The sequence below is a fragment of the Vombatus ursinus genome, unplaced genomic scaffold, assembly GCF_900497805.2.
Source record: "Vombatus ursinus unplaced genomic scaffold, bare-nosed wombat genome assembly UNPS02003292.1, whole genome shotgun sequence".
Lineage (NCBI taxonomy): Eukaryota > Metazoa > Chordata > Mammalia > Diprotodontia > Vombatidae > Vombatus > Vombatus ursinus.
The window spans coordinates 8,983,252-8,995,773 of record NW_020943070.1 but is presented as its reverse complement, the minus strand read 5'-3'; the positions used below and the strand labels follow the sequence as shown (position 1 = coordinate 8,995,773).

The 12,522-nt window shown below is 39.8% G+C and overlaps 1 protein-coding gene across 3 annotated transcripts in view; it reads right to left on the bottom strand.

Annotated features, from left to right (window-relative positions):
• The window catches only part of PRDM4 (PR/SET domain 4), a 41,926-nt gene that overhangs the window by 15,505 nt on the left and 13,899 nt on the right, over positions 1-12,522 (bottom strand). For all 3 annotated transcript variants that reach the window (XR_003570143.1, XM_027873773.1, XM_027873783.1), the window contains exons 6-8: positions 9,809-9,958; positions 8,823-8,941; positions 6,975-7,060 (exon numbers count right to left, since the gene is read on the bottom strand). Coding sequence is in view for 2 of the 3 variants with exons in the window: in XM_027873773.1 (XP_027729574.1) it covers positions 6,975-7,060; positions 8,823-8,941; positions 9,809-9,958 (355 nt within the window). In the remaining variant the exon portion in view is untranslated. The remainder of the gene's footprint in view (positions 1-6,974; positions 7,061-8,822; positions 8,942-9,808; positions 9,959-12,522) is intronic.

Genomic DNA, 12,522 nt, shown 5'->3' with positions numbered 1-12,522 from the left:
GAAGAGCCAAAAACTTACAGGTCCCCAGAATTACCTCTGAAAACAGCTGCATAAAGAGACCTGAAGCTTGGGACTGTGGCCCCTCTACTTGGGAAGCAGAGCTCCACTTTAGCATAGAGTTAAGTCAAGAAATAGGCTAGAAAATGAGCAAACAGAAAAAAAATCTGACTGTAGAAAGTTACTATAGTGACAAGGAAGATCAACACACACACTCAGAAGAAGACAACACGTCACAATTCTTGCATCCAAAGCCTCAGAGAAAAATATGAATTGGTCTCAGGCCACAGAAGAGCTCAAAAAATTTTAAATCGAGTAAGAGGTAGAGGAAAAACTGGGAAGAGAAATGAGTTATACAAGAAAATCAGGAGAAAAGAGTCAATAGGTTGGCAAAAGAGGCACCAAAAAAAAAAAAATTGAAGAAAATAACACCTTTAAAAAACAGAATAAGCCAAATGGTAAAAAGTAAAAAAAAAAAAAAAAAAAATCCAATGAAGAGAAGAATGCCTTGAAAAGCAGAATTATCCAAATGGAAAAAGACACAAAAATTCACTGAAGAGAACTCCCTAAAAACTAGAATTGGCCAGATGGAAAAGAAGGTACAAAAGCTCGCTAAAGAAAATCATTCCTTAAAAGCTAGAATTGGGCAAGTGGAAGCCAATGACATTATGAGACACTAAGAAACAATCATTCAATCAAAAGAATGAAAAAATAGAAGAAAATGTGAAATATCTCACTGGAAAAACAACTGACCTGGAAAATAGATCCAGGAGAGATAAGAGCCTAGACATCTCATCTTTCAAGAAATTATCAAGGAAAACTGTCCTGATATTGTAGAACCATAGGGTAAAACAGTAATTGAAAGAATCCACTTATCACCTCCTGAAAGAGATCCCAAAATGAAAACTCCTAGGAATAGTATAGCCAAGTTCCAGATCTTCCATATCAAGGAGAAAATGGTGCAAGCAGCTGAAAAGAAACAATTCAAATATGCAGGCACAGTCAGGATAACACAAGATTTAGCAGCTTCTACCATGCTTCTATATTAAAGGATTGGAGGGCTTGGAATATGATATTTCAGAGGACAAAAGAACTAGGATTACAACCAAGAATCACCTACCCAGCAATATTGAATATAATCCTTCAGGGGAAAAAATGGACATTCAATGAATAGAGGACTTTCAAGCATTCTTGATGAAAGGCCACAGCTGAGTAGAAAATATGACTTTCAAATATAAGATACAAAAGAAGCATAAAAAGGTAAATAGGAAAGAGAAATCGCAAGGGATTTGATAAGGTTAAACTGTTTATATTCCTACATAGGAAAATTACATTCATAACTCCTAAAAACGTTCTCGTTATTAGGGTAGTTAGAAGGAATATAACAGACAGAAAGCAAAGGTGTGAGTTGAATGTGATGGTATGATTATCTGAAAACATAAAATTAAGGGATGAGAAAGAAGAATGCACTAGGAGAAGGGGAAGGGAGAAGTAGAATGGGAAAAAATCTGACAAAAACTGAAAGGGATTTTAAAGTGGAGAGGGAAATGGGAGAAGCCAGGAGGGCAGCACATGAACCTCTCACACACGGTTGGGCACAGAAATCTATCTTACCGCACAGGAAAGTAGAAAGGGAAAGGGATAAGAGAAGGGGGTGGAGAGCTGACAGAAGGAAGGGCAGTTTGGAGGAGGTAAAAGTCAGAAGCAGAATACTTTTGAGCATGGACAGGGTGAAAGGAGAGAGTAGGATAAATGGGGAAAACAGGATGAAGGGAATACTGAGTTGATAATCATTACTATGAAAAAATCTTACTATGCGTTTCTCTGATAAAGACTTCATTTCCCGAATATATATAAAACTGAGTCACATTTATAGAAACAAGAGCCATTCCTCAATTGACAAATGGTCAAAGGGTATGAACAGGCAGTTTTCAGACAAAGCAATCAAAGCTATCGATAGTCATATGAAAAAAATGCTCTAAATTACTACTGATGGGAGAAATGCAAATTAAAACAACTCTGAGCTATTACCTCATACCTGTCAGATTGGCTAATACGACAGAAAAGGAAAATGACAAATGTTGGAGAGGATGTGGGAAAATTAAAATACTAATGTACTATTGGTGAAGTTGTATACTGATTCAACTATTCCAGAGAGCAATTTGGAACTATGCCCAAAGGGCTATAAAACCATACATACCTTTTGACCAAGCAGTACCACCACTAGTCTGTATCCCAAAGACACAAAAAACAAAAAAGAAAAGGATCTATGTGTACAAAAATGTTTATAGCCACTCTTTTTGTGGTGGCAAAGAATTGGAAATTGAGGTGATATTCATCAGTTTGGGAATGGCTGAACAAGTTGTGGTATATAAATGTAATGGAATACTATTGTGCTATAAGAAATGATGAGCAGGATACTCTCAGAAAAACATGGAAAGATTTACATGAACTGATGCAAAGTGAAATGAGGAGAACCAGGAGAAGACTGTGCACAGTAACAGCAATATTATATGATGATCTACTATGAGTAACTTAGTTACTCTCAGTACAATGGTCTAAGACAATTCTGTAGGACTTATGAAAGATGCTGTCCATTTCCAGAGAAAGAACTGGTACAGCCTGACTGCAGATCAAAGACACTTTTTCTTTACTTTCTTTTTTTGGTCTGTTTTCTTTCACAGAATGACTTACATGGAAATGTGTTTTAGATGACTATACACGTATAACCTATGTCAAAGTGGTGCCATCTCAATGGGGGGGGAAGGGAAGGGGGGAGAGAATTTAGAACTCAAAATTTGAAAAAATGTGTATAAGTGAGAAAAATATTAAATAAGATTTAAAAAAAAGCAAAGTAAACCCTTTATTCTTAGGGTTATAGGTTCAGTTGTCAGAAGGCTGATGTAAACATGTTTGGTAACTATTTAGAACATGAAAGATAACTATAATGGTTTTCTCTGATGTTAAGCAAAGCTTTCTTAAGGTATCCTCACCTGTGAAAAGCAGAGCCCTAAGATTTTACCAACTCGGCTAACAATTTAAAGTAGTCATTTAACTTTAGTTAAGAACCATAAATTACAAAGAAGATTCAATTCATATCCCTACTTGTTATACCACACTGCCCTAAGGGTTATGAAACCTTAACTTCTTAGACTACAATAAATGAAGTTAAGGTCTGGCAATCAAGCCCACCCACCTTTCAGGGTCTTTGAGGAGAAACTCCTGTTTGCAGAGTATTTAGCATGGGCCTTCTCTCGGTCACGCTGTCAAACACTACATAAATATTGGCTATTGTTATTTTCAGTGTTCTATTTCAGTTGTGACTTATATAATACCTTGTATTGAGCAAATCAGGAATCACTGTATTAACTCTCTGTGTTCTATAAAAATTCTCAAGGATTTTGGCTGGCACCCTGTGCGAGTTTGGCTTGACTCTTTAGAGCTTTTTGCCTGGGCCCAAAAAATTCTATTTTCCTACCAGCCCTCCACTTAGAATATCAGAGTGAGAGGTTTTTAACAGCAACGGCTTATAACATTTAGTCCAGCATATTCTGAGCTAACCTAATAATAACAATTATAATGCTAAACTGGTAGAGTCTTAATAGTGTGAATCTTGGTTAACACCAACATGGTCAGACAAAGTGGTTTCACTTATAATCTGGACACTGTTAGGTTGTAAACTCGGTTGTTAAGGAGTTATCTAAAAGTTGCTAACTATTTCATTAGGATTTAATAATAACTTCAAAGATTTCTTTGTTTTATTTTATAAGATGTTTGAAACTTGCTATTTCAGTTTGTTTCAGCTTTGCTGATGATATGGTACCAGGTTCTATGATGCTTAAACCTGAAAGCCCCAAGATTCAGAGGTGGAAGAACTATCTTCACATCCAGCTAGACTGGGCAAGTTTACACATCGGCTCACATTATACAAGTAAGTTCTAGGGGCAGTTAGGTGGTGCAGTGGATAGAGGTCCAGCCTTGGAGTCAGGAGGACCTGAGTTCAGATGTGACCTCAGACACTTGACACTTACTAGCTGTGTGACCCTGGGCAAGTTACTCAACCCTGATTGCCTCACCAAAAATAAAAAAAAGTTCTACCTAAATTGAGTTGTATTAAAGCCACATCTTAACTTGGTAGCAAAATCTCTCATCTTCTGGAGCTGCGAAGTACAACCATCCTGTGAACTTAAAAAAGTGCCCTTCAGCACCAACACTGAGCCATACTGGCTTTAGTGAGCCTTTCACTTTAGAAGAGAGGGAAGGCTGGCCTCAGGCATCGTGACCTGGCCCTTTAGTGCCACCCGGTGACTTACTACTCTGCCTGGAATGACTACTGATCCTACAAGGCTCCCCCATATCCTGGAAAACTCTAGAATGTGGTTATTGAGAAAATGAGATCACCTCTTGTATGACTAACACTCTTACAAAGTTTATATTATGGTAGCAGTATAAAGGATGGTTTGGGATTACGGAATTTATGAAGATATACCTGGAATCATATATACTGAAGTTATATCTTAAATTAACCTAGTCTTACCAGACTCCAGTCTTAGGGACTTAATTAAGAGATATATATGGATATATGTGTATGTATGGATATATGTGTACGTATGGATATGTGTGTATATGTGTATATATGTGTGTGTATATATATGTATATACATATAGACTACTTATTCTCAACAACATGAGAGTAATAACTGAATCCAGCCCTAAGCTATGATTAATAAAACTTGCTATTTATGGTTAAATTTTATGGGACCATAATTGGTACTATTCTAACTGATTCTAGGTATGATCGCCAGGAAATGTCATTGAGCCAATGACCCACTATGCCAGCAGCACAATGAGAGTGACTGATCATGTGGATTTCTGCTTCAGCAACAGTTGGGAGAGGGACTTTTGGCATGGGTTGAGGTGGGACTCTGCCAACTGATTGCCCCTGCAAGAGTTCCTTTTGAACAGAAAATTTTCCCACCTGGCTACTTGTGAGCCTGGCTGTCAATACCACTGACTGCCTACATGACTTCTGCCTGGAACTGCCACCAAGCTCAGGGAAACATGTTTTCCTTACTACAGCTATGTCCTTCTTTCCTTTTGCAACAAATTTCCATAATCATGGCAGTAGTCAGCAGAAGATAGGAACACAACATTAAATCTTTATCTACCAGACTAATGCTAGAACACATCTAAGTTACTATAAAAGGACGGACGTATGTAAGATCTAAGTTTTTTAACCCAAAGTTATAGTCCTTTTCATGTCCTAAACAACTAAGTTAAGAAGTCCTTGGGTTTGTCATCTGCCTGCTAACGCCTACTATATGTTCAGGTATAAAGTTAGATCCTTGGAATGAACTTGTGTTTGGGGCATGCTCTGAAATGCAAGCAAATTATACAAACATTCTCTTAAATATGCCCTCGTGTTTAGAGAGCAGATAAGAGCAGGGGTCTGGGTGGGTAGGACTTCTATTTTCATTTGAACAATGGTTAATAACTGAACATGTGTTACTACAGACTACTCACTTGATACAATCTGGATTCAATTACTTGGTCTATTTACACATCCCTTCCCAGGCCTTTCATTACAATGGGAGTAAAATAAGCATCTCTTTGGTAAATTCATTAGTGTGGCCATTAAACTTAGGCACAGACGTGATCTACTTACAAACATGTTCTCATGTATAGCAGCATCTCAACCCCCTAAGGGGGGGTGGGCAGCTGAAGGGAATAGCTAGAGTGAAATTTATTTTTTTTTGAGAAAGCAACAAGATCAGATGATTATGATGTATGTTAAATGTAAATGACTCTAATGGGATACAAAGGCCTTGAGTATGTTCTAATAAGTTCTAAAAATTGGGTTCAGAATTTTATATACACAACTTAAAGAGGGTTAGTTACAATTTCCCAGTTATTTGAGTTTCCTAAATATCTCAACATAATAATGTGCTAACTCCCCTCACAGGCAGTCACAGGTAATGAAACTGAAGTTTCTCCTTTTGTGGGGTTTGAATCTGAGGTGAAGAATGAAACGGGTAAATGCCAGTCCAAAAAGGCTAAAGGATGGTGGAGTCCATGCCAATTTAAAAGCACTCTTAACCTTAGCTTACATGTCTACTTCAGGAAATGTCAAATCTTTAAGCAGCTTTGGGCTGGGGCTGGACCCCTCCCCAGAAACTATTCTTCTGTCCTGCCTCCTTGGTGAAATTAGGGATGACTTGGTCTCCACAAGGAAGACAAAACCAGGGGCATCCCATTTGGGATGGTCCTGATTTTCTGACCAAGATTACTATAGGCAGTTGATGCCCATCAAACAATTAGCATTCCTTCACTGCCAGGGAGGGGTGTGAGCATCCACACCTGAAGGCCAGCCCACCTACCAATTGGGCTTGTCTTACCTTTGCCCAGGGGGAGGTCCCAATGATGGACTGTTGGGCCAATCAGAAGGAAGACACACCTAGGTTTAAAAGACCCTGCTGGCCCTCACTTGGGGTCTTTGGTCATTCGGGGAGGCAATTGACCCAAATTATTGGTTACTGCTAGCCTGACTAATAAATTGCTCATGCTCATTTTGCTGAGGTGCCAGTGAGACTGTTTCACTAACAGTATACAAGTCACTTTTAATAAAATGCTCTCTTGTCCTGGAGAAAACTGCCTCAGAATCATTTTTACTTGCTACACATATTGTGGTCAGTTTAAAAAACCTTAAAGGTAGCTCCTTTTTCTGGAAGTATGTGTGAACCTAGATTTTCCTGTGGATTTCCCCTAAACCTACTATTCAAATCAGAAAGCATGGTGGAGGAGAAGGAAAACCACTGCAATTGGAGTCAGGAGGCATGGGCTTTTCACCTCCCCTCAAATCCTCTGTCTCCTCATCTGAGAAATGGGGATGATACGCATCCTGCAGGCCTCAGAGTGGGGTGGCAAGGAAATAGCATTCAGGGTGGCCCCAGCGCTCCTCACACCAACAGTCATCTCACCTGGCTTTGCGCACAAACATCATCCAGTTACATTCATTTTCATCCGTTGTAATGATACAGAATTCGAGGACGCCATTGTGGTACATCTGCCAGCAGAAGGCCAAAAAAAAAGGGAGAAGTGGTTATGGATAGGATGGATTATCACTGACTAGGGCTTCTGGATCTTCCCATCAGATGATCTCATGAGCAAGGAAGAGGGAAGAGCCTCAGCTCCTCATTTTAGTTGTCTACAAATCAACTTTAAAATGAGAGGAATTCCCTGGTGGAACACAACCGGCTGAGACAGTAAAGATTCCAGCCAGTGCTGCCACAGGACTGTCCAGGTACAAATGCGGTCTGAGCTCTTCTACCCCAACGTGGGTGGCCAGCAACGTCCCTCAGGAGCACAGGGCCAGGACCCCAGAAGCAGCAGCCGCTGCTGCCTTCCCACCGACGCGTGTGCACATGCACAGACCCTGGGGTAGAGATCCCTGCTGCTGATACTGTAAGCCTAGGGAGAGGAGCACTTCCTGTGAGCGTGTCCCCAGTGACTGCATCATTGTGTCATGAGACCCTTTCGGATAGGAAATTGACTGCCAAGCCCATCTACTCTCTCTCCCTTCCATGAGGCTTACAGAGAACTGCAAGGGACAGTGATGAAAGGGATCTCCAAGAATCCCTCTCCCCAAAGACCTCTCCTTTTTCCATTATTTGGCTTCTACTACCCACTTGTAAAGAGATGGTGCTGGGGCTGCTACTCTCAGCAGCACAGGAAACAACATGAATTTCAGTGTCAGTCAGTGGAAAAGCAGGCCAGGGAGAGAAGCTGGAGATGGGGGGGATCTCATGGCAGGGTTTGCAATGGGGTCAGGAAGGCCATGAGAAAAAGCAGGGGGGAAAGTGGGAGAAGGCAAGAGAGAGTGACCCTATTTGCATCAGAAGCGTCCTCATCTGCGACAAGCCTATTCAGGCTCTGCATACATGGGGTATTCATTGACTCCAAAACAAGGTCATGGTGCAGAATAATATTTATCAATATAACCTTTTTACTTCCAACAACAACAACAAAATCTTGTTTTTGGGTGACTGCCTAGATTCAGACCAATATAGGAACTGAAATCAAATATGTCCCACAGAGGGGCAGCTAAAATTGTTTACTTTCCAAATCTTTGCCTAGGTTTCACTTTGTAATACACACTCAGCTGCCAGGCCCTAGTAGCAAAGAGAAGGCAAGAAACAATCCAATGCTCTATGTGGCAGAATTATGTAAACGTAGGGATCTTGACTACTTCACTTTCCTTCTACCTTTCATACAACTACCTTAACAAATCTATTTTTTAGAGCAAGTCAATTTTTACAGATTATCTCTTGTTTTTACATCGCCTTCATTTCTAAGTAGTTCCCTCCTCCCTAATCATGGAGGTATCCCTTGGAACAAAAAATAAGAGCGATGGGGAAAAAAGCAGTTCAGTTAAACTAGACAAGAAATTGGCTGAGCCGGCCTGTAGATGTAGTAACTCCATATCCACAGTCCCCAACCTCTTGAAGGAAGGGTTGTTCAAACCTTTCAGTTGTGTCTGACTCTTTGTGATCCCATTTGGGGTTTTCTTGGCAAAGATCCTGGAGTGGTTTGCCATTTCCTTCTCCAGATCATTTTACAGATGAGGAAACTGAGGCAAACAGGGTTCAGTGACTTGCCCAGGGTCACACAGCTAGTAAGTGTCAAAAGACAGATTGATGAGGCTTCCTGACTCCAGACCTGCTGCTCTATCCACTGCGCCACCTAGCTGCCCCTCAAGAAAGGGAGGTAGGTGCAAATCATTAAATTTTTAAAAGCAATAGAAAACTCACACACACACCAACACCAACCTTCCAGATATGATTAGCCGCCTTGTCTGTCCAATCTGCTACTTCCATAGAGTGGCTCTGCTGGCCAATCAGTGGCCCAAAGCAAGTCCGCACGGGAATGGTTTCTCCAGTCCATACACCTGTCAGCAGGAAGAATCCAAGGATCAAAGGCTTGAAGCCAATCCCAAAGGTGCGGGGAAAGAGAAGGGCCGGGCACGTGTACCGAGTCTCAGCAGGGAGCTTCACAGCCTCTCCCACCACACCGGACAGACGGCTAAGACTTGTTAGTCCCTCTTGACAAATAGGGAAAAGTGATAGAGAAATGAAGCAGATCTCACAAGGGATATCAGACATTCCTGAACTTGACTATCCCTCAAAATATTCAGAAATGAGTCCAAGGATGTCAGCTGTGGATGCTTCTACTCCCAACTACTATAAAACAAAGGGGAGCTTCCAACACCTTGGGGGGACAATTTAGGTTTATCAGTTGTTTTCTAGGAAAGTTTAGCAGGTTTTGAGAGGACTTGCAAAGTGGCTACTGATGACTTCAGAACCCAAATCTACTTCGTGTACTTCCTAACTGAAGTGAAATTGGGGTAAATGTATTCTAGCCAGCAATTCCTTTCGTCTGTGGCGCTCAAGGCACCGCTCAAATATTTAATCTACAAAACACTCCTTGAGATCGAGGATATTTATAGTGTCATTTCCATGTTGCTAATGAATGCTAAGCCTGAAGGACAAACTTGCTCCTGACCTTTCAGTGGGGAATCAAGACCCAGCCAGGGCAGAGTTCTTTCCTACCAACTTATGAGATGGTTCTCTGAGAAAGTGAGTTTTCTCATAATGACTGAAACCTGAGTCACACTTAACAGCTACTCCCACCACCCCCAAATCCCATAAATGTTCCTCCTGGGCTCCTATGATCTCCTTGCAGCTCCCATCCTTACAACCTGGCAGTGGTGAGGGAGGAAGCGGGCAGGTAGCATGCCATGGGTTATGGCTCTTACCCACATCTGCCACCATGAGAGACTGGCGGAGGACGAGCTGCTTTGGGAGAGACAGCCTGGCCCGGCTCTCTATTGGGCTGTCTGGAACAAAGGTTACGGGTCCATGGTCAGGGCAATCGGAGGGGTAGGCTCGGTCACAAAGTGTGCACCCTGGAGATACAAGAGATGAGGCAATTTTAACGAGGCCCAAACGGATCTTGGAACTAGGCGGGACTAGGGTCTGCCTTTTATTTAAACAATACTTTCATAAAATCTGAGCTGAGTACAAAGCTGAGTCTTATCAGAATGACCATATCAAGATTTCATATCCCCATCCAAGGGACTGTAGCACATCCTTCTCCAGAGCCTGACAAGATCTTAAATTTCCTTCTAATCAACAGACACGTCCTTTGTTCAATCTTGAGGCCAATAGTTCTCAAACGTTTTGGTCTTAGAATCCCTTTACATTCTTAAAAATTGAGGATCCCAAATTAATTTACTTATTCTGTGCCATGCCAATCTAACCACCAAAAATTATTTTATAGAGCTAAAAAAAATGGTAACAAAATTCATCTGGAGGAACAAAAGGTCAGGAATATCAAAGGAATCAATGAAAAAAATGAAAAAGATGATGGCCTAGCCACACCAGATCTCAAACTGTATTACAAAGTGGTAATCATCAAAAGAATCTGGTATTGGCTAAGAAATAGCATGGTGGATCAGTGAAATAGATTAGGTACACAAGACACAGTGGGAAATGACCACTGTAATGTGGGGTTTGATAAACCCAAAGATCCAAGCTCTTAGAAAAAGAATTCACTATTTGACAAAAACAGCTAAGAAAATTGGAAAGCAGTTTGGCAGAAACTAGGCATAGATTAACCATACACCAAGACACAATCAAAACGGGTACATGATTTGGAAATAAAGGATGATATCGTAAACAAATTAGGGGAGCACAGAATACTCTACTTGTCATATCTATGGATAAGAGAAGAATCTATGACCAAACAAGATAGAGAGGATCATGAGATGTAAAATGGATAATTTTGAATACATTAAAGTAAAAAGGGTTTGCACAAACAAAACCAATGCAGCCAAGATTAGAAGGGAAGCAGGAAACTGGGAAATATTTTTTTTTTACAGCAAGTTTCTCTGCCAAAGGTTTTATTTCTCAAATGTTATAGAGAACTGAGTCAAATTTATAAAAATGAGTCATTCCTCAATTGATAAATGGTCAAAGTATTGGAACAGGCAGTTTTCAGAAGAAGAAACAAAAGCCATTTATACTCGGAAGAAAAATTGTTCTAAATCACTATTGTTTACAGAAATGCAAGTTAAAACAACTCTGCAGTACCTATCAAATTGGCTAATGACAGAAAAGAAGACAACAGAGGCTGGAGGGGATGTGGAAAAATTGGGATACTAATGCACTGTTGGTGAAGTAAAAACCTGGGAAGATGTACATGAACTGATATAAAGTGAATTAAGTAGAACCAGGAGAACATCGTACACAGCAGCAGCAAACATTGTACAATAATCAACTATGAATGATTTAGCTGTTCTCAGCAATACAATAATTTCAGACAATTCTGAAAGTATTTATGATGAAAATGCTACCCACCTCTAGAGAAAGAACTGATGGAGTCTGAATGCAGATGAAAGCATACTTTTTTTTTTTGAAAGCATACTTTTCAAACTTTATTTCAACTGAGGTTTTTTTTTTTTGGTCTGTGTTCTCTTTTGTAACATGGCTAATATGGAAATATGTTTTGCATGACTGCACATGAATAATCTATATCAAAGTGTTGGCCTTCTCAAGGAAGGAGAAGGAGAGGAAGGGATTTTGAAACTCAAAAATAATTTCATCATTATTATTATTATTATTATTTTTTGTTCAAAAATAATTTTTAAAAAATGTTAAAAATTGTTTTTACATGTATTTGGGAAAAATATAGTAAAAACATTCTTAGAATGTTAAATAGATAAAAGATGGAAACTGAGGCTTCTATGTGGTTTTTTTTTCTAACAGGTTATATTAGAAATCAAAAAAGATAAAATATTCATTCCTTTAAAATAATAATGATGATGATGATAAGGGACAGCTAGGTGGCACAGTGGATAGAGCACCAGCCCTGGAGTCAGGAGGACCTGATTTCAAATCCAGCCTCAGACACTTACTAGCTTATGACCCTGGGCAACTCATTTAACCCCAATTGACTCCAAAAAAAATGATGATAATGATGATATACCCATTACATGTTAACTTAAATAACATATTTTTACAAATAATAACTACTTTCCAAAATAAAAAAAAAATTCATCGAGAAGGGTGGTACGGTTTTATATTCTTCTGGAAATCTCTTTATCGTATAGTTTTATTCTCCTCTCTGTTTCTGTATACCATCTGTCACAATATGTTGTGGATGAAGTATATGAAGAAAATCTGGCTTCACACAGGTAATGGACAAGGGAGGGGTATTTTAATAAATGCTTATACTTCCTCCTACGCTATTAATCAAATACCTGATTGAATATATGAATTATGATCACTTTCAAATCATTTGTACCCTCCCCCTGATCCCCTTTAGTGGGTCCCTCCTGCCTACCGAATACAGTACAAGCTTATCTATGCCATCATTCAAGGTTCTCCACACCCCTTCACTGATGTATGTTTGAGCCAAACTGGACTACATCACCCCATTATCAGTCAAGTCTTTCTTCTGTGCCACGTT